Below are 17,500 nucleotides of genomic sequence, written 5' to 3' on the forward strand. Positions count from 1 at the left end.
GGTATGACCACGCTGCATACAATTCTTCTTCTTCTTCTTCTTCTTCTTCTTCTTCTTCTTCTTTCAGCTTCTACCATCAGGGGGCGCCACAGCGGATCATCCGTCTCCATCCACCCTGTCCTCTACATCTGCCTCTTTCACACCAACTACCTGCATGTCTTCCCTCACCACATTCATAAACCTCCTCCTTGATCTTCCTCTTTTCCTCCTTCCTGGTGTCTCCATCCTCAGCATTCTCCTACTGATATACCCCATGTCCCTCATCTGCACATGTCCAAACCATCTCAATCTCACCTCCCTCACCTTGTCTCCAAAACGTCCCACATGCGCTGTCCCTCTAATAAACTCTGTCCATCGTCGTCACTCCCAACGAACATCTCAACATCTTCAGCTCTGCTACCTCCAGCTCCACCTCCTGTCTTTTACTCAATGCCACTGTCTCTAATCCATACAACATCTCAGGTCTCACCACAGTCCTATAAACTTTCCTTTCACTCTCACAGATACTCTTCTATCACAAATCACTCCTGCTATCACTCTTCTCCACCCACTCCACCCTGCCTGCACTCTTTCTTCTCTTCTCCACCCACTCCACCCTGCCTGCACTCTTTTCTTCACTTCTCTACCACACTCTCCATTACTTTGGTACCTGAACTCCTCCACCTTCTCCACCTCTTCTCCCTGTAACCGCACCCCTTCACTGCCCTCCCTCTTATTCACACACATGTACAATACCACAACTCCTCTCTCCCCTCTGTCGTACACTTTCTCCAAATAGACAAACACATTTACATTTACATTTGCGGCATTTAGCAGACGCCCTTATCCAGAGCTGCATCTCCTTCTGACCTTCTCTATACTTCTCCATCATCATTCTCATAGTAAATAATGTGTCTGTGGTGCTCCTCCTCTGACCCACACTGCTGCTCACAGATGATCACTTCTCCACAGTGCATTCAATTCAAAATAAATTCACAAAACTACATCATGAAGTCACTTGTGCGCGTCAGAAAAACTATTTCTCGTTGCTTTTAGAAATTGCGAAAGCTTTTGAACATTGAGTTAATTGACTGTGTAGAAATTGTCTGCTGTTTCCTACATTATCAGTTTGTTTACGTTCATCATGAACTATGGTTTATATCAGGAAACACTGAAACCGTGTGCCGTTATACTGAGAACACCAACAAACACTGTGACGATCAGAGACGAAGTGATGAAGTACAAATACTTTGTTACTGTACTTTAGTCGAATTTCTGGTATAAGTTTTTTACTTCACTATTTTTTTGTATTTATATATTTATTTAACTTTTAACTTTTACTCATTACATTTTTACACAAATATCTGTACTTTTTACTGTTACATTTTAAACAGAATCATTACTTTAGTTTTAATCCACTGATTTGGTGACGTTTTTTACATAAACCACATTCACATCGAATACAAATATTCTCTGATTCTGTAATCGCTATGATTTATACCATAAATCCCATAAAACCATTACAGACCATCAATCAGTCTGATTATGAGAAAAGCTTCTTCACTGAGGTGCAGTTTCTCCGGTGTCACCTCATTAACTGTCCGGGTGGAAACATAAAGGTTCCGTTTGGTGTCCTGATGATTTACGTCATTAATCCATCATTATTACTTTAAAACATTTACAAGAATTTTTGTCTTCAAGCTCCATGTTGCTTAAAGTATTAAAAACAGGAAGTATTAATATATGGTAGATTTAGAACAGATAGAAATGTGTGATTAAGTTGTGATTAAATATTTAATTTGATGAACAGCTCTAATATTAATATGATGTGAGGTTCAGTTTCCAGTGTGACACTAAAACAGGTAGAATAATAAATACTTTTTACTGAAGAACATGTCAGAGACAAAACTTCTTTACTCTCACTTGAGTAAAAAAGTATAAATCAGAACTTCAACTTTTCCCCGAGTATTTTAAATCATCAGTATCTGCACTTCTAAAGTAAAGGATGTGTGGACTTTTGCCACCTCTGGTTTCTTGTTTTGAAAACGACTCATCGTTCTGATGGGAATGAGATTCACACAAATATTTACTTTTGAGAGATGAACGAAGAATTTTGAGAAAAGTTCAGGCTTTAAAAAGAAATCCAGTGTATTGTGCTGTTTGTACACATAGTTTTGAGAAATGCACTTTACTGATTTGCAGATATTAAGAATGATTTGAGAAAACGCTCCAAATAACTGAGAGAAACTGAGAAAAACTGTAGAAAGACCAAATTACAGACAGACAGATAGACAACAGTATGAGAAAGTGGGCGTGTCTGGGTTTATATAAGAGATTGGAAAGTGGGCGTGTCTGGGTTTATATAAGAAATTGGAAAGTGGGCGTGTCCGAGTTTATATGAGATTGAAACGTGGGCGTGTCTGAGTTTATATATAAAATTGGAAAGTGGGCATGTCTGAGTTTATATATAAGATGGGAAAGTGGGCGTGTCTGAGTTTATATATGAGAGGAAAGTGGGCGTGTCTTTAAGACTATATAGGAAGTCATTGTTACTTGTAGGTGCTTGTATTCTCTCTCAGATTCTCTTGGAGTGAAATGATGATGAAACTAGTTTAGAAGGCGGGGTTCATGTACAAGATTAAAGACACACCCATCAGTGTGAGAGTGTGAATCTGTGTGTGTGTGTGTGTGTGTGTGTGTGTGTGTGTGTGTGTGTGTGTGTGTGAGTGTGTTTTGGTGGTTAGACCTGTTCCTCCAGACGCACCACTCAGTCGACGTCGAGCCTCATCAGCACGGGAAGTAAAGCTGAATCCTGACAGCATGGGCTCATATCTGATCCTCTTCAGCGCTGGATGATCTGATCAGTGTGGAGTTTCCTCATTTCCTTATTTCCTCATTACCTCCATCCCGAGCTGTACTTCGGACCCTGACGGGAACATGGCCACCGATCTGGGATACAACTTTGTTTTTAAAGGTGAGAGTCAGACGTCTGTAAGGAAATACACTGCTCATGTCTGGAGGCTTCTGGGTTTAGGTATGCAAATATGGCTTTACTATGAAGTTCATCTCTCTGTCTCTGTCCTTCAACTCTCTGTTTCTCCCTCTGTCCCTCTCCCAGTGGTGTTAATTGGGGAATCTGGAGTGGGGAAGAGCAACCTTCTGTCCCGATTCACCAAGAGCGAGTTTAATCACGACAGTCGCACCACCATAGGAGTGGAGTTCAGCACTCGAAGCATACAGCTGGACGCAGTGACCATCAAAGCGCAGATTTGGGACACAGCCGGTCTGGAGCGTTACAGAGCCATCACCTCAGCGTGAGTGTCTCACTGCAACACACACCAATCTTCTCCCTCAAACATCTCACAGGCAAATCGAGTTTTCACTGAACTGTAATAATGCAGATCTTCTGGACCAACTAGAACCTAACCAGAAAGTGAACTCGTGATCAGGAAGATGATCGTGGTGATTAGATAAAGATTCACACTTCAGCTTCAGTGTTGCCAGTTTTTTTTTTCAACTTCTCTGGAATGCATGTTCCCCACAGTGGCCCAAATACTCTGTTCTCCAGTAGCAGTTCTTTATTGTAGGATTCTCAGATGTTGCGGTTCAGACCTGGCAACCGTGTTCACAAAGACACAGGTTAGATGATACCTACAGATTAAATTCAGATGTTAGAATCCAAGATCATGCCAATCTAAAGTAAAAACCTCAATTGCTCATAGATCGATCTGTAGGTGTTCCTTCATAGCTGCTTGTAAAGAATCATGGAATCAGAAATAAGTAACAGGAAGCATTTTTGCAAAATCTGAATGTCCCTGCCTGGAGGTTAAAGATCTGATAATGAATGATTTTAATTCTCTGGGTGTGAATCCTGTGAAACTCATCCACGTCCATGAGCTGAGGACGTACAGAAAAGAAAAGCAGAACAAGATAATCTCAGAAGTTACAGGAAGTGATGTAGCAGCGATCTCTCCACGAGAGCCTTAATTGGAGTGCCATTACTTTTGAAATCACCAACTATGTGTATGAAAATGTTACTAAAGTAAAGCTGCATCACCTGCAATGTGAAAATGTTTTCTGTACATACAGTGTGGATCGGCGAATTTGTGAATGAAACTCATTTACATATTACATGAATATAATTTACATGTATTATTGGCTTATTTGCACATTAAACACCGGGGGATGATGTATAACATTAAGAGGTGCAAATTAAGGAGTTCTCGAGGTATATAGAGATGATTTTACATGTGTGTGTGTGTGTGTGTGTGTGTGTGTGTATGTGTGTGTGAGTGATGTGCAGACACACACCTGTCCCAGGTGATTTGTGTTCGTTAAACACTCAGGTGTGTTCCGAGTGAGAACAAAAGTGTAAAAATGTGGTACGGTTGTGGGCGTGGCCTGATGGGCCAAGCGGAGTGACGTGAGATGTTTTGTTCAGCTATTACAGAGGTGCGGTTGGAGCCCTGCTGGTGTATGACATCAGCAAGCACCTGACGTACGAGAACGTGGAGCGCTGGCTGAAGGAGCTGTACGACCACGCAGACCCTCATATCGTCATCATGCTGGTGGGGAACAAGAGCGATCTGGCAGCTCAGCGCACCGTCCCTACAGAGGAGGCCAGAGCTTTTGCAGGTACAGAACTTCAATACTGATACTCGGTTACAGGGTTCCACCTTCTAGAGAGACACCTGGCTATACGTTAATCTTCTAACAGTACAGTGTACGCCATCCTGATCGAGCAGAACATCAGTAGAACTTTCCACAAACACGTAAAGGTTCTACAAAGGACACGTGCCTTTCACTCACACACACACACACACACACACACACACACACACAAACACACACAGAGTCAACTCACTGTTTCCATACTAAAATCGTCATGAAAACGTCTGTGAGCAAAAGTATGCACACCCCTGATCATCACACCCATGTGAGTTCTTTAATTACAATTTCATTAAGAACTTAGCTTTTCAAACCCTGCTCCAGGATGACCATGCTCCTGTACACAAACAGCTGGGCTTTGTGTTCTTCATTATGCTGAATTTTATCATGGATGTTGGTTAGCATGAAAGATCTCAAGTGTCCTGCGGAGAGCGCTGACCTCCTCAACCCCACTGAACACCTTTGGAATACCCAGCACCTTAACCACTGAGCTCCCACTCTTCCCAATATAATATATTGGTTGAATTTTTAGAGAGAACCTTTGAGGAATGCATGTTCTACTTGATGGTGTTAATGGTGTTGCTCTAATTCCACTGATACACAGATGCTCCTCATGAAGTTCTCCTGAAATTCAATAAACATTTTCCTGTTCAGAGCAGGTTGAAACGTGTTATGCTAACGCAAACTCTGTTCCTTCCTGCAGAGAGTAAAGGTCTGCTCTTCATCGAAACTTCAGCTCTGCAGTCCACCAACGTCGAGAGTGCGTTCCTCCAGGTTCTAACAGGTGCGTCTTCTCAGCATGCTGACATTAAGAACTGTAATTACATCGAGAAATCAGTCCCTGTCAAATTCACACACACACACACACACACACACACACACACACACACACACATATATATATATATATATATATACATTTACATTTACATTTACATTTACATTTGCGGCATTTAGCAGACGTCCTTATCCAGAGCGACGTACAAACGTGCTTTAAATCTCTAGTAGTGAATAAATCTACACTGGTACGCAAGAATACAAACTCAATATAAATATAACTCGAATTCTACAAACTTGGAAAGTGCTAATTTAGGTATTTCAGGAAGAGGTAGGTCTTCAGTCGTCGCTTAAAGATAATCAGGGACTCCACTGTATGGACATCTAGGGGAAGTTCATTCCACCACTTTGGTGCCAGAACAGAGAAGAGCCTTGAAGTGTACTTACCTCTCATTCTGAGAGAAGGTGGTACCAGTCGAGCAGTGCTGGAGGATCTCAGACAGCGTGGTGCAGTGCGAGATGTGATGAGGTCACTGAGGTAAGATGGTGCTGGTCCATTTTTGGCCTTGTAGGCAAGCATCAGTGTTTTGAATCTGATACGTGCAGCTACTGGAAGCCAGTGAAGGGAGCGCAGCAGTGGGGTGGTGTGGGAAAACTTGGGCTGATTGAACACAAATCATGCAGCTGCGTTTTGGATCATTTGCAGTGGACGAATAGCGTTCAGGGGAAGACCTGCCAGCAGAGAGTTGCAGTAGTCCAGTCTTGAAATGACAAGAGACTGAACAAGCAACTGGGCAGCTTGTATGGACAGAAATGATCGAATCCTTCGGATCTGGACTATATATATATATATATATATATATATATATATATATATATAGTCCAGGATCATCCACAGTCTGGGTTGATAAGGCAGAACTTTGCTGTTGTGGTGAGCACTACAGAGGTTTTCTTTCTTTTTTCTTCATGTCTCAGAAATCTATAAGAAGGTGGCGAGTAAACAGGTGACCCGAGGCTCCATCAGCGCCGTGACCCTCGGCACCACCGGCCCCATCATCGAAAGCACAGAAGAGCAAAGGAGCTGCTGTAGGAAACAGTGAAGGCGTAAACATCAGCTATCCTCATGGAGATGCCTACAGCACTACGAGCTTCAAACCATGCAGCAGTGAAGCCGCTTCCTTGGCTGTGTCTCAATACCGTTCCTCGACTCCTCCTCATCCACTTCCCCTCTAATCAGATCCCTCGCTCAGATCACGTTCTTCTAATCAGCTAGTTAGTTAGGTGAGGATGAATATGAGATGTACCAATGTCCATTAGATTTCTGAAGTCATTTCCATTAGAGAATATTCTAGATATTAATAAACACAAACAGAACCTTCTTCACTGAGCAGAACATGAGCAGAGAATCCATCAAAAACCACTAGGAATCACACATTCCATCAAATTACCATTACACACCAGCAGAAACACATTCACACCCAATGGGGGCTGGAACATTACTGTTTTCATCAGATACCAGAAAACTTTCATTAGAGGTATTCGAATTTAACCGTCGTAATCAGAATCCATTACAGACCATTAGGGACCAGAAGAACTCACTCAGATCTCTAGGTGTGTAAGGAATGTAGTGAGGATGAATATTGAGGACTGGTAGTGAGGACACGTAGTGAGGCTGTTAGTGAAGACTGGTAGTGAGGACGTGTAGAGAGGACACGTGGTCAAGACTCTCTAGTGAAGACTTGTAGTAAGGACTTGTAATGAGTTAGCGTAGCAAAGACACATAGCGAGTAATGAGGGCGCGTAGTGAGGACTTGTAGTGAGGACATGTAATGAGGAGTGTCAGTGATCCCAAGTTCCTGCAGTCCATTGTAAGATGTTTTTGGGAAGTATATGTTCCAATGCACAGGAAGAAAGCTTTATGAAAATGAAACTCTTCTGAGTTGAAGCTTTTGATCCTCTTTATTGTCATTGTGCAGTGTGGACCAAGAAAATACAGATGTTCCAGTTCAATTTAAATCGAACATCGACTTTATAGTGTGAGGTTTTAGACTCTGGAAGCAGCGACTCTATGGGCGTTGTTTAATTTAAACTTTCTGACTACAGAGTAGAAATAATGGATCTGAACCTGGAATTAGTCTTAAATCACTGATCTGATGAGATGATTAGATTAGATTAGATTAGATTCGCTTTACCCCACACACAGGGGCGTTAGTTTCCTGTAAGCAGCTCAGGCTCGTGTTAATGCTAAGAACGTTCTGAGTTCAACATCCTGTAATAAAGATAACTCCATCCTTATTTTACGCTAGCAGAGTTCATACACTTTGTGAAGGTCGCGTGTGAACATCCCTGGTTAATATACACATACACAGTGGTGTGTGACGTAATGTGAAGCTCTGGAATGGTCAGGGGAAGTGGACGAGTGTGTGTTGGGAATGGTATTGGAACGCAGCCCTGGGTTCGAAACACGTCACTGTTGCTGATTTTATTCACGTAGAAAAGCCTTCATGACGTTTACACTCCAGATTTGGGATGAAACCTGCGTGATGTGCAGACATGTTTACACGTCATTCCTGTGTGTTTAAGTGTGGTGTTTATAAAATCAGATTTTTAAAGAGAAACACTGTCAGAGAAATGTTTATAAAAGTGTAAAATGGTCATTTATATAAATGTTATATACAGTACACACTCCACGCCTGTAAGCTTTATTCCCACTGTGTGTGTGTGTGTGTGTGTGTGTGTGTGTGTGTCAGCGCAATGACTGTCATCCCAGTGGAGTGGGTGTGGCTTATGTACATCAGTCCCAGAGATGTGGGTGTGGCTTATGTACATCAGTCCCAGAGATGTGGGTGTGGCTTATGTACATCAGTCCCAGAGATGTGGGTGTGGCTTATGTACATCAGTCCCAGTGGTACACCAGGGCTCAGATTTAAGTGCTTAAATCACCAGAATAATGTACTAGGTCATTATGTGTGTGTGTGTGTGTGTGTGTGTTGTTTCTATCCCTCTATATTTTATACAGATGAAAGTCCAGAGTGAGTATTTTATCCAGGTCATGATGTTTATTGAAAACCAAATTTTGGAAAATATCCATCCATATCTCAATCACCTTCCACTGAGGGACAGTAAAGTGAGATCTACAGTGAGATCTACACAGAAACGTGTCTCTCTCGGTCAGGCGAGTCGGAGCACACACTCAGTCCCGGGATACTGGGGCAGGTTCAGGTTATACTTTTTGTCCAGAGCCGGAGGGACAAATCGTCCTCCCAGGTAGTGATACCGTCCCTGAAAATGAGACGCAGCTTTCTTGGGAGCGGTGAGGGAGACCAGCAGGTCAGGTTGGATCCCGTCAGAGGCTCCTTTCTCTACGTCCCAACCTGAGAGAGAGAGAGAGAGAGAGAGAGAGAGAGAGAGAGAGAGAGAGAGATAGATAGATAGATAGATAGATAGATAGATAGATAGATAGATAGATAGATAGATAGATAGATAGATAGATAGATACAACTTGATTGTCATTGCATTGTACAGGTACACAGCAATGAAATGCAGTTTAGCATCTACCAGAAGTGCAAAATGTAGCAGTCGTGCAAAAGTGCAGATAAACATGTATCATATTTACAGCAGTGGTATATATATATATATAGTATATACAGTGAATAAATATAAAGGCTATAACCACAGAACAGCACAAGTGCAGGGAAGACAAGAAGCATCATCACTCCATTCTTACAACGGCGATGTTTAGAGAGGATTTAGGAGTGTCGAGTGCTGACCTGAGGGGACGTCGATGCTGGCGATGGGAACGCTGATCTTCTTCAGGGTGGATAAAATGGTGGCAAACGGCTCGCGCACTGCCCCTTTAAAGCTGAAACCAAAGACCGCGTCGATCACCACGTTATAAATCTCGTCCACCTCATTGGCCTGGAGGACCAACAGGAAAGGGTTACGCGAGTGTGTGTGTGTGAGTGTGAGTGTGAGTGTGTGTGTGTGTGTGTGTGTGTGCATGTGGCCATTTATTATTACAGAATATATCAATTATTCCTTTATAATAAGGAGAATAGTGTGAAAGGGGGTGTGGCCAGTCAGTCTCAGTGGAGGGGTGTGGCCTATGTGTGTCACTCCTAGTAAAGTGGGTGTTTATTATATTATTATTATTATTATTATTGTACCTCTGGCATCTCAGACAGCAAGGGAATCTCCATCTTCTCACACTGAGTGGTTAAATTCTGGAAAAGTTGTTTGTTTGGTCGTTTTGGGTAAAGAACTGCAGGATCATATCCCTGTTTAACACACACACACACACACACACACACACACACACACACAGATATAAAACCTTTGTTCTAATGGTGGTAATGATCATCTCTGCTGCTGTATTGCAACTCTGACGAGACGACCAGGTCTGATCTCCTCGTCTCCTCACACCTGATTGGATGAGAAGAAGCTGGAAGGTAAAGGTGAAACAGGCAGAATGAGACTCACAAACAGTTTTAGATGTCGAGCGCAGACCAAACCGTCACCTCCGTTATTCCCTGGACCACAAATCACCAACACACTGGGAGGGAATTTAAGCAGAGACTGCAAAGGATATGCCTGAAACACACACACACACACACACACACACACACACACACACACACACACACACACACAGGGTGTGAGACGGTGTGTAAGTGGACAGTTGGTGTGGTGTAACTTGTCTCCACCTTGGTAACAGCCGTTGCACAGCTGAGTCCTGCGAGCTCCATTAGCTGGTCCACACTGAAGCTGTACTCAGAGAACAGCTCCTCATCAATCTTCTGAGCTTCCTCCTGACTACACACACACACACACACACACACACACACGAGTAAGTACGATACAAAGTGAAAGCTCAGTGTGTGTGTGTGTGTGTGTGTGTGTGTGTGTGTGTGTGTCCTTCTCACCCTAAGAACTTGATGGACTGGGCCATGCTGCAGCTCTGCCTGCTGAACCCTGGTGGTTTGTAAACGTGCTCACACACACGTGTGTGTGCTGCTCTGCGTGTGACAGCGGATCCCCGTGACGTCACAAGGAGTCCGATGCCGAACAGAGCCCGCAATCCCAGCATGCACCTGGGTGGACCTGGATCAAAAATAGATGGGATTCCAGGTGGTTTTTCTTAAAGAGTCAAATCATTTGACTCCTTCAAACAAGAGTCGACTCATCCAGCTCCTAAACGACTCTGAATTTCCCAATATGTAAAGCCAGTTTTATACTATTATAATCAATAATAGTTTAAACTCTTCCTAACTCCAGCTGATATTGTTTCAGGAAATCTTTAACTCTATAATTCACATAACGCCGCCTTTCAGTGCGTTTTAAAACGAGAAATTAGACTAAGAAATAAACTATTGCTAAGAAACAGTGTTTCTCTATTAAACCGTAAGAATCTGACGTGATGCGCTGGTGTGTTTGTGTTTCATTAATAATAAGTGTTTATATTCCACTGATAACCGAGAAATAAACTACAACAGAACCGCAACTATTTAGGAGTCGACTCTTGTGATTCAAATAAACAGATTCGACTCCTTTGTGCTCCTTGGTCTTCCTCTTTTCCTCCTTCCTGGTGTCTCCATCCTCAGTATTCTCCTACTGATATACCCCATGTCCCTCCTCTGCACATGTCCAAACCATCTCAATCTCACCTCCCTCACCTTGTCTCCAAAACGTCCTACATGCGCTGTCCCTCTAATAAACTCATTTCTAATCCTGTCCATCGTCACTCCCAATAAACATCTCAACATCTTCAGCTCTGCTACCTCCAGCTCCACCTCCTGTCTTTTACTCAATGCCACTGTCTCTAATCCATACAACATCTCAGGTCTCACCACAGTCCTATAAACTTTCCCTTTCACTCTCACAGATACTCTTCTATCACAAATCACTCCTGCTATCACTCTTCTCCACCCACTCCACCCTGCCTGCACTCTTTTCTTCACTTCTCTAGCACATTCTCCATTACTCTACACTGTTGACCCCAGGTGCCTGAACTCCTCCACCTTCTCCACCTCTTCTCCCTGCAACCGCACCTCCACTGCCCTCCCTCTCATTCACACACATGTACTCTGTCTTACTCCTACTGACTTTCATTCCCCTTCTCTCCAGTGTGTACCTCCACCTCTCCAGGATCTTCTCCACCTGCTCCCTACTCTCACCACAAATCACAATATCATCCGCAAATATCATAGTCCAGGGAGACTCCTGTCTGACCTCGTCTGTCAACCTGTCCATCACCACAGCAAACAGGAAAGGGCTCAGAGCCGATCCTTGATGCAGGTCCACCATCTTATTCTTCTTCCTCACTCTCCTCCTCTTCTTCTTTACCTCCAAAACCATCCTACAGACCACCATCCGATGCTGTCTAGCTACACTGTCCCCCGCCAAAACCTTACAGTCTCCAATTTCCTTCAGGTAGCATCTCCTACATAGAACATAGTCCACCTGTGTGCACCTTCCTCCACTCTTATGTCACCCTATGATCCTCCTTCTTCTTAAAATACGTGTTCACCACTGCCATTTCCATCCTTTTAGCAAAATCTACCACCATCTGCCCTTCCACATTCCTCTCCTTAAAACCACACCTACCATCACCTCCTCATCACCTCTGTTCCCTTCACCCACATGCCCATTAAAGTCTGCCCCAATCACCAATCTTTCATTCCTAGGTTCACCTTCTACCACTTCATCTAACTCACTCCAGAATCTTTCCTTCTCCTCCATCTCACAACCCACTTGTGGAGCAGAAGCACTGATGACATTTATCATCACCCTTCAACTTCCAGCTTCACGATCATCACCCTATCAGAAACTCTCTTCACCTCCACTACACTCTTACTGTACTCTTCCTTCAGAATCACCCTACACCATTTCTCTTCCCATCCACACCATGATAGAACAGTTTAAACACCTCCAATGTTCCTGCTCTTACTCCCTTTCCACTTGGTCTCCTGAACACACAGCATATCTACCTTTCTCCTCTCCATCATATCAGCTCCTCTCTCCCTTTACCGTCATAGTACCAACATTTAAAGTACCAACCCGAACCTCCACTCTCCTACACTGCTCCTTTCCCTGCTGTCTCTGTAGACGTCTTCCTCCTCTCCTTCTTCTCCACTTCTCCTCCACTCTCCTCCACTCTCCTCCACTTCTCCTTTCCCTGCTGTCTCTGTAGACGTCTTCCTCCTCTCCTTCTCCTCCACTTCTCCTCCACTCTCCTCCACTTCTCCTTTCCCTGCTCTCTCTGTAGACGTCTTCCTCCTCTCCTTCTTCTCCTTCAGACAACAGTAGCACAGTTTACACCGGTACCCTGTTGTTAATGATACCTGTGGTGGTTGTTGGTAACCCGGGTCTCGACCGATCCGGTATGAAATTCTGATTCGTGGTCTGATTTGGCACATGTTTTCCACTGGATGTTCTTCATAACACAAACCTCCACAGTGATCTGGACTTGAGACACTGAGAGTCACCTGAGTCCTGTAACTATAATGACTGGACTCTTCAGTAACAATCACAAAATCAGGAGAAAACGTCACATTCTGCATTTTGAACATCACAGATGTAATGATTACTGTCACATTTATTACGTTCGTATGACTCGTTTCGCAGGATTTTAAGGTCACGTGATGTTATAACGCCTACAAGGAGCATCACTTAAAAAAATCCTGCACCACGTTCAACAACAGATCTGAACACCTACAAAATACAGTCCCTTACGTCACTTCCGCCCCGCCAAAAAAAACAAACGCACCAAGGTGTGTACTCATAATATTCATGTTTTTCTTCTTCCCAATAACACAAACATTCCTGTGAAACGCAAAATGTCTCGAATAGATCCGCGTTTATTTACTGCGCTTTAAAAAATCTTTAATGAGTTTGTAAATGATATGAATATTTTATATTCCGTCACTGAGCTAGCTGTAATAGTTAAAACTTCACCTGTATTAGCTGGTTCTAAATAACCACGTGTTTATTTATGTATTTCAAACCTTTAGATAAGATTTAGGATCATTTTGTTTTATTAAAAACGCACGGATTTATTTACCTGCACCAGCGAACTGCTGAAATTTTAAACCAGGCGGCCGCATTGGGCACCTAAAGGGTCCTCAGGACACCGGAAGTTTCAAAATAAACGCCACGGAACAACAGAGTTGTTTTTCAACCTTTTAATAATAAAAGTGTTATTAGTTTTTTTTTTTATTACTGATGAACAAAATGGAAAGTAAATTTAAAAAAAGAAAATCCAAAATCACATCAATAATTAGTGCGACACCGTTTAGCTGTAAAACATCATCAGGTCTTCTTGGTTCATTCACACACAGTTTTTGAAGGAACTCAGCAGGTAGTTTGTTGGAATCATCTTGAGAAACTAAGCACAGATCTTCTGTGGATGGAGGCTCCTCAAATCTCTTCATATAATCCCAGACTGACTCGATGATGTTGAGATCACGACTCTCTGGATCCAAAACTGTCACGTCCAGGACTCCTTGTTCTTCTCTACACTGAAGGTAGTTTGTATTGATGTTGGCTGAATGTTTGAGGTTGTTGTCCTGCTGCAGAATAAATTCGGGGCCAATCAGACGCATATCTTTTGGTTCTGCATGATGAAGAAGAATCTGTGTGGATTTCTCAGAACTGATTACACCATTAATCCTGACCCCATCTCCAACTCCATCTGCAGAAACGCAGTTTCAAACCTGCAGCACAGTGAGGAAGTTTCCATGGTGGACCACTGCGTCTACGCTCCTCAACATCACCCGTTTCTTTCTGCTTCTTCAAAAGAGTTTGATCTTGAAGCCATTGAGATCTTTGCCTGAGAAAGACCTGTTCTCGATGATAAAGATAATTGTTACATTTCTCACCAGGGCATCACCACATGTGCTGGACACCATCTGAGCCAAACAAGTTCATCTTTGTTTCAGACCACAGGAAATGTTTTCAGTAGTTCATGCTCTTGGACAGGTCATCTTCAGCAAACGGTGTGAGGGTTTTCTTGTGAGCAGTCTGACAAGCAGATCTTCTGCAACCTCTAAATCAATGCTGCAGCTCTCATGAGTCTGTTTTTTGAAGCAGCTTCTGCACCTGACGCACAGCCTGACAAGCAGACAAGAACATAAACATGATGAATAGAACGTGGATTTAGATGTTCACACCATGTACAGCTGTTATCACTGAGGGTGGATTCACTTCTGTTGGCAGTTATTTAGACAATAATGTGTGTGTGTGGTTATTTTCAGCACTGAGGAATGTACTTACTTTTGTGAGATACTGTTTATATATAAAAACATAAGATTGTGTTTCTTTATGCTTTTGTTCAGAAATCCATGATGTTGTGCAGGAGATACAGCTGGTGAAATAAAGGAGATTAATTCAGAGAAGAAGCCTGACACACTGGAGATCTCACCATCTTCTAAGGCCAGTGCTGATCTGGAGTGAGATCCATGTGCTGCTCGAGGAAGTGGGCAGGAAAGTGTGTCTCAATCATACACTTTCTTCTACGGTCTGAGAAGATTCTGTTTTTATGGCCTGGATGTTCTGCCTCTTTTTATTTAGACTTTTTTTTCATCAATGTGTTTTTTCACTGTAGGGCACATCAGAAGTATTTGGACTTTGAATATATGTTGTATATATGTATATGTGTGTGTGTGTGTGTGTGTGTGTGTGTGTGTGTGTGTGTGTGTGTGTGTGACAAATAAAAAATGTATTTGATAATTTTGCTATCGAGTCCCTGAAGACACACAAGCTTTAAAAATGAAAGCCCTGAAAGGTAAATGTTCTAATCACCGTCGTATCAGGAAGTAATTCTGTATGAAGATATGTGTCACTACAGAAGTATATAAATATATATATATATATATTCATAAAAGCATGATATTTTCTATGTTTATATTTACATGTATGCATTTGGCAGATGATTTTATTATTATTTATTTATTTTTCAGACAACGTCCAAAAGAAATCCAGTGTTTCCACATGTGAGATGTCATTAGAAACAAACTGCACAATGAGGACAAAGTCTTTAAAAACCCAAACTTCTCTGAATAATGAAGAAAGTAAATAAATGAATGATTTGTAAAAGTGAAAACCATGTAGTCCAAATTTATCACACTCATTGTTGTGCTGTATGATGGTCACTGTGGTATTGTGCTGTTATGCAGAGTCTTGTGTGAAAATCAAACCTGATATTCTCATGATACAGTATATATTATACTTTTTATTTATCTTTTTTTTCTTGGTTTATTCTTATTTTTATTTTCTATTCGCTCATGCCGGACTGTCATAAAAAGCATTTCACTGCATTTCATACTCTGTATGTGTGTCATAAAATTGTATATATATATATATATATATATATATATATATATATATATATATATATATATATACATACATACACACACACACACACACACACACACACACACACACACACACACACATTTGAATAAAGGACAGGGTTGTAAATATGAACACAGCAGTATGAGAAACACAGTATTCAGGGCAGATTTTCTTTACTGGTTTACACTTGTTTATATTTTATATTTAATGGAATTAAGTTCATTAGGATGAACTCCAACCTCCAGCACTACAGTCAGCTCAGATCATTACAACACAACCCTCAACATTCACCCAGAGTGAAACCCCAAATCACCTCCTCATCACCTCACATCAACTTCATATTGACATACATACTGATGTACAGAGTTCCTCCTGAATCTCCAACCTGCAGAACTCAAATCAACTCTCAGATCAGCTTCTGTAACACCACAACCTCACACACAACCTGGCCTGATGTGTGTGCTCGTGTGTACTGTGATGTGTGATCTTGGTGGTGGTGGTGAATGGTTTCTTCTTTCTGCATCTCAGGGAGTTTTTTCTTCACCACAGTCTCCACCGACTTGTTGATCAGGGACAAACTTACACTTATAAACATCTTCATTTTTATCTCCACATTATCTGTGTAAAGCTGCTCTGAGACAATGTTCATTGTTAAAAGTTGAGACATGAATTGAATTAAATTGTCGTGTTGTGTGTAGTGTTGTGTGTGTAATGTGTGTGTAGAAGTGTGTGTAGTGTGTATAGTGTGTGCAGGGGTGTGTGGAGTGTGGGTGTAATGTGTGTGTGTAGAGGTATGTGTAATGGTGTGTGTAGAAATGTTTGTAATAGTGTGCAGTGTGTGCAGGTGTGTATAATATGTGTAGAGGTGTGTGTAGTGTGTGGAGTTTGTGTGTAGAGGTGGGTGTAATGTGTGTAGTGTGTATAGTGTGTGTGGAGGTGCGTGGAGATTGTGTGTAGAGGTGTGTGTAGTGTGTATAGTGTGTAGGTGTGTATAGTGTGTGTAGTGTGTATAGTGTGTGTAGAGGTGTGTGGAGATTGTGTGTAGTGTGTATAGTGTGTGTAGTGTGTATAGTGTGTAGAGGTGTGTGTAGTGTGTATAAGCGTGTGTAGAGGTGTGTGAAGTGTGTATAGCGTGTGTAGAGGTGTGTAGTGTGTATAGTGTGTGAAGAGGTGTGTAGTGTGCATAGAGGTGTGTGTAATGTGTGTGTAGAAGTGTGTGTAATGTGTAGTGTGTATTGGTGTGTAGTTTGTAGAGGTGGGTGTAATGGTGTGTGTAGTTTGTGTGTAGAGGTGTGTGTAATGTGTATAGTATGTGTAGTATGTGTAGAGTGTGTGTAATGGTGTGTAATGGTGTGTAGTGTGTAGTTTGTGTTTGTGTGTAGAGGTGTGTGTAATGCATAGTATGTGTAGTGTGTAGAGGTGTGTGTAATGTATAGTATGTGTAGAGGTGTGTAGTGTGTATAGCGTGTGTAGAGGTGTGTAGTGTGTATAGAGGTGTGTGTAGAGGTGTGTAGTGTGTATAGCGTGTGTAGAGGTGTGTAATGGTGTGTGTAGTGTGTATTGCGTGTGTAGTTTGTAAAGGTGGGTGTAATGGTGTGTAGTTTGTGTTTGTGTGTAGAGGTGTGTAATGTGTATAGTATGTGTAGTGTGTGTAGAGGTGTGTAATGTATAGTATGTGTAGAGGTGTGTAATGTGTAGTATGTGTAGTGTGTGTAAAGGTGTG

The 17,500-nt window shown here is 42.1% G+C and overlaps 2 protein-coding genes and 1 long non-coding RNA gene across 4 annotated transcripts; 2 read left to right on the top strand and 1 right to left on the bottom strand.

Moving 5' to 3' along the window:
* Nucleotides 1-2,691: 2,691 nt before the first annotated feature.
* Nucleotides 2,692-8,105, top strand: rab25a (RAB25, member RAS oncogene family a). Its single transcript, XM_046835131.1, has 5 exons — nucleotides 2,692-2,953; nucleotides 3,098-3,293; nucleotides 4,421-4,614; nucleotides 5,351-5,431; nucleotides 6,400-8,105. Exons 1-5 carry the CDS (start codon nucleotides 2,917-2,919, stop codon nucleotides 6,522-6,524), a joined length of 633 nt encoding a protein of 210 aa, XP_046691087.1. The 5' UTR covers nucleotides 2,692-2,916; the 3' UTR covers nucleotides 6,525-8,105.
* Nucleotides 8,106-8,461: 356 nt separating this feature from the next.
* Nucleotides 8,462-13,587, bottom strand: naxe (NAD(P)HX epimerase). Its single transcript, XM_046835130.1, has 7 exons — nucleotides 13,484-13,587; nucleotides 10,347-10,524; nucleotides 10,128-10,236; nucleotides 9,904-10,014; nucleotides 9,591-9,701; nucleotides 9,195-9,342; nucleotides 8,462-8,798 (listed from the first exon to the last, which is right to left on the bottom strand). Exons 1-7 carry the CDS (start codon nucleotides 13,524-13,526, stop codon nucleotides 8,596-8,598), a joined length of 903 nt encoding a protein of 300 aa, XP_046691086.1. The 5' UTR covers nucleotides 13,527-13,587; the 3' UTR covers nucleotides 8,462-8,595.
* On the top strand, nucleotides 13,581-15,523 carry LOC124376172. Of its 2 annotated transcripts, XR_006923782.1 has the most exons (3): nucleotides 13,597-13,946; nucleotides 14,757-15,205; nucleotides 15,381-15,523. It is a non-coding gene; the product is annotated as an uncharacterized LOC124376172 (long non-coding RNA). The 2 variants fall into 2 exon arrangements; XR_006923781.1 differs by having other exon boundaries at nucleotides 13,581-13,946; nucleotides 14,757-15,523.
* Nucleotides 15,524-17,500: the final 1,977 nt, after the last annotated feature.

This window comes from Silurus meridionalis, chromosome 22, assembly GCF_014805685.1.
Source record: "Silurus meridionalis isolate SWU-2019-XX chromosome 22, ASM1480568v1, whole genome shotgun sequence".
NCBI lineage: Eukaryota > Metazoa > Chordata > Actinopteri > Siluriformes > Siluridae > Silurus > Silurus meridionalis.

Bases quoted from the DNA above. Each gene is read 5' to 3' on its own strand.
- rab25a (XM_046835131.1), top strand. From the start codon at position 2,917: ATGGCCACCGATCTGGGATACAACTTTGTTTTTAAAG. The intron at 2,954-3,097 runs GTGAGAGTCAGA...TCCCTCTCCCAG, and splicing joins ATACAACTTTGTTTTTAAAG to TGGTGTTAATTGGGGAATCT. The intron at 4,615-5,350 runs GTACAGAACTTC...TCCTTCCTGCAG, and splicing joins GGAGGCCAGAGCTTTTGCAG to AGAGTAAAGGTCTGCTCTTC.
- naxe (XM_046835130.1), bottom strand. From the start codon at position 13,526: ATGCGGCCGCCTGGTTTAAAATTTCAGCAGTTCGCTGGTGCAG. The intron at 9,702-9,903 runs GTGAGTCTCATT...TGTGTTAAACAG, and splicing joins CTCGACATCTAAAACTGTTT to GGATATGATCCTGCAGTTCT. The intron at 8,799-9,194 runs GTCAGCACTCGA...TCTCTCTCTCAG, and splicing joins CAGCATCGACGTCCCCTCAG to GTTGGGACGTAGAGAAAGGA.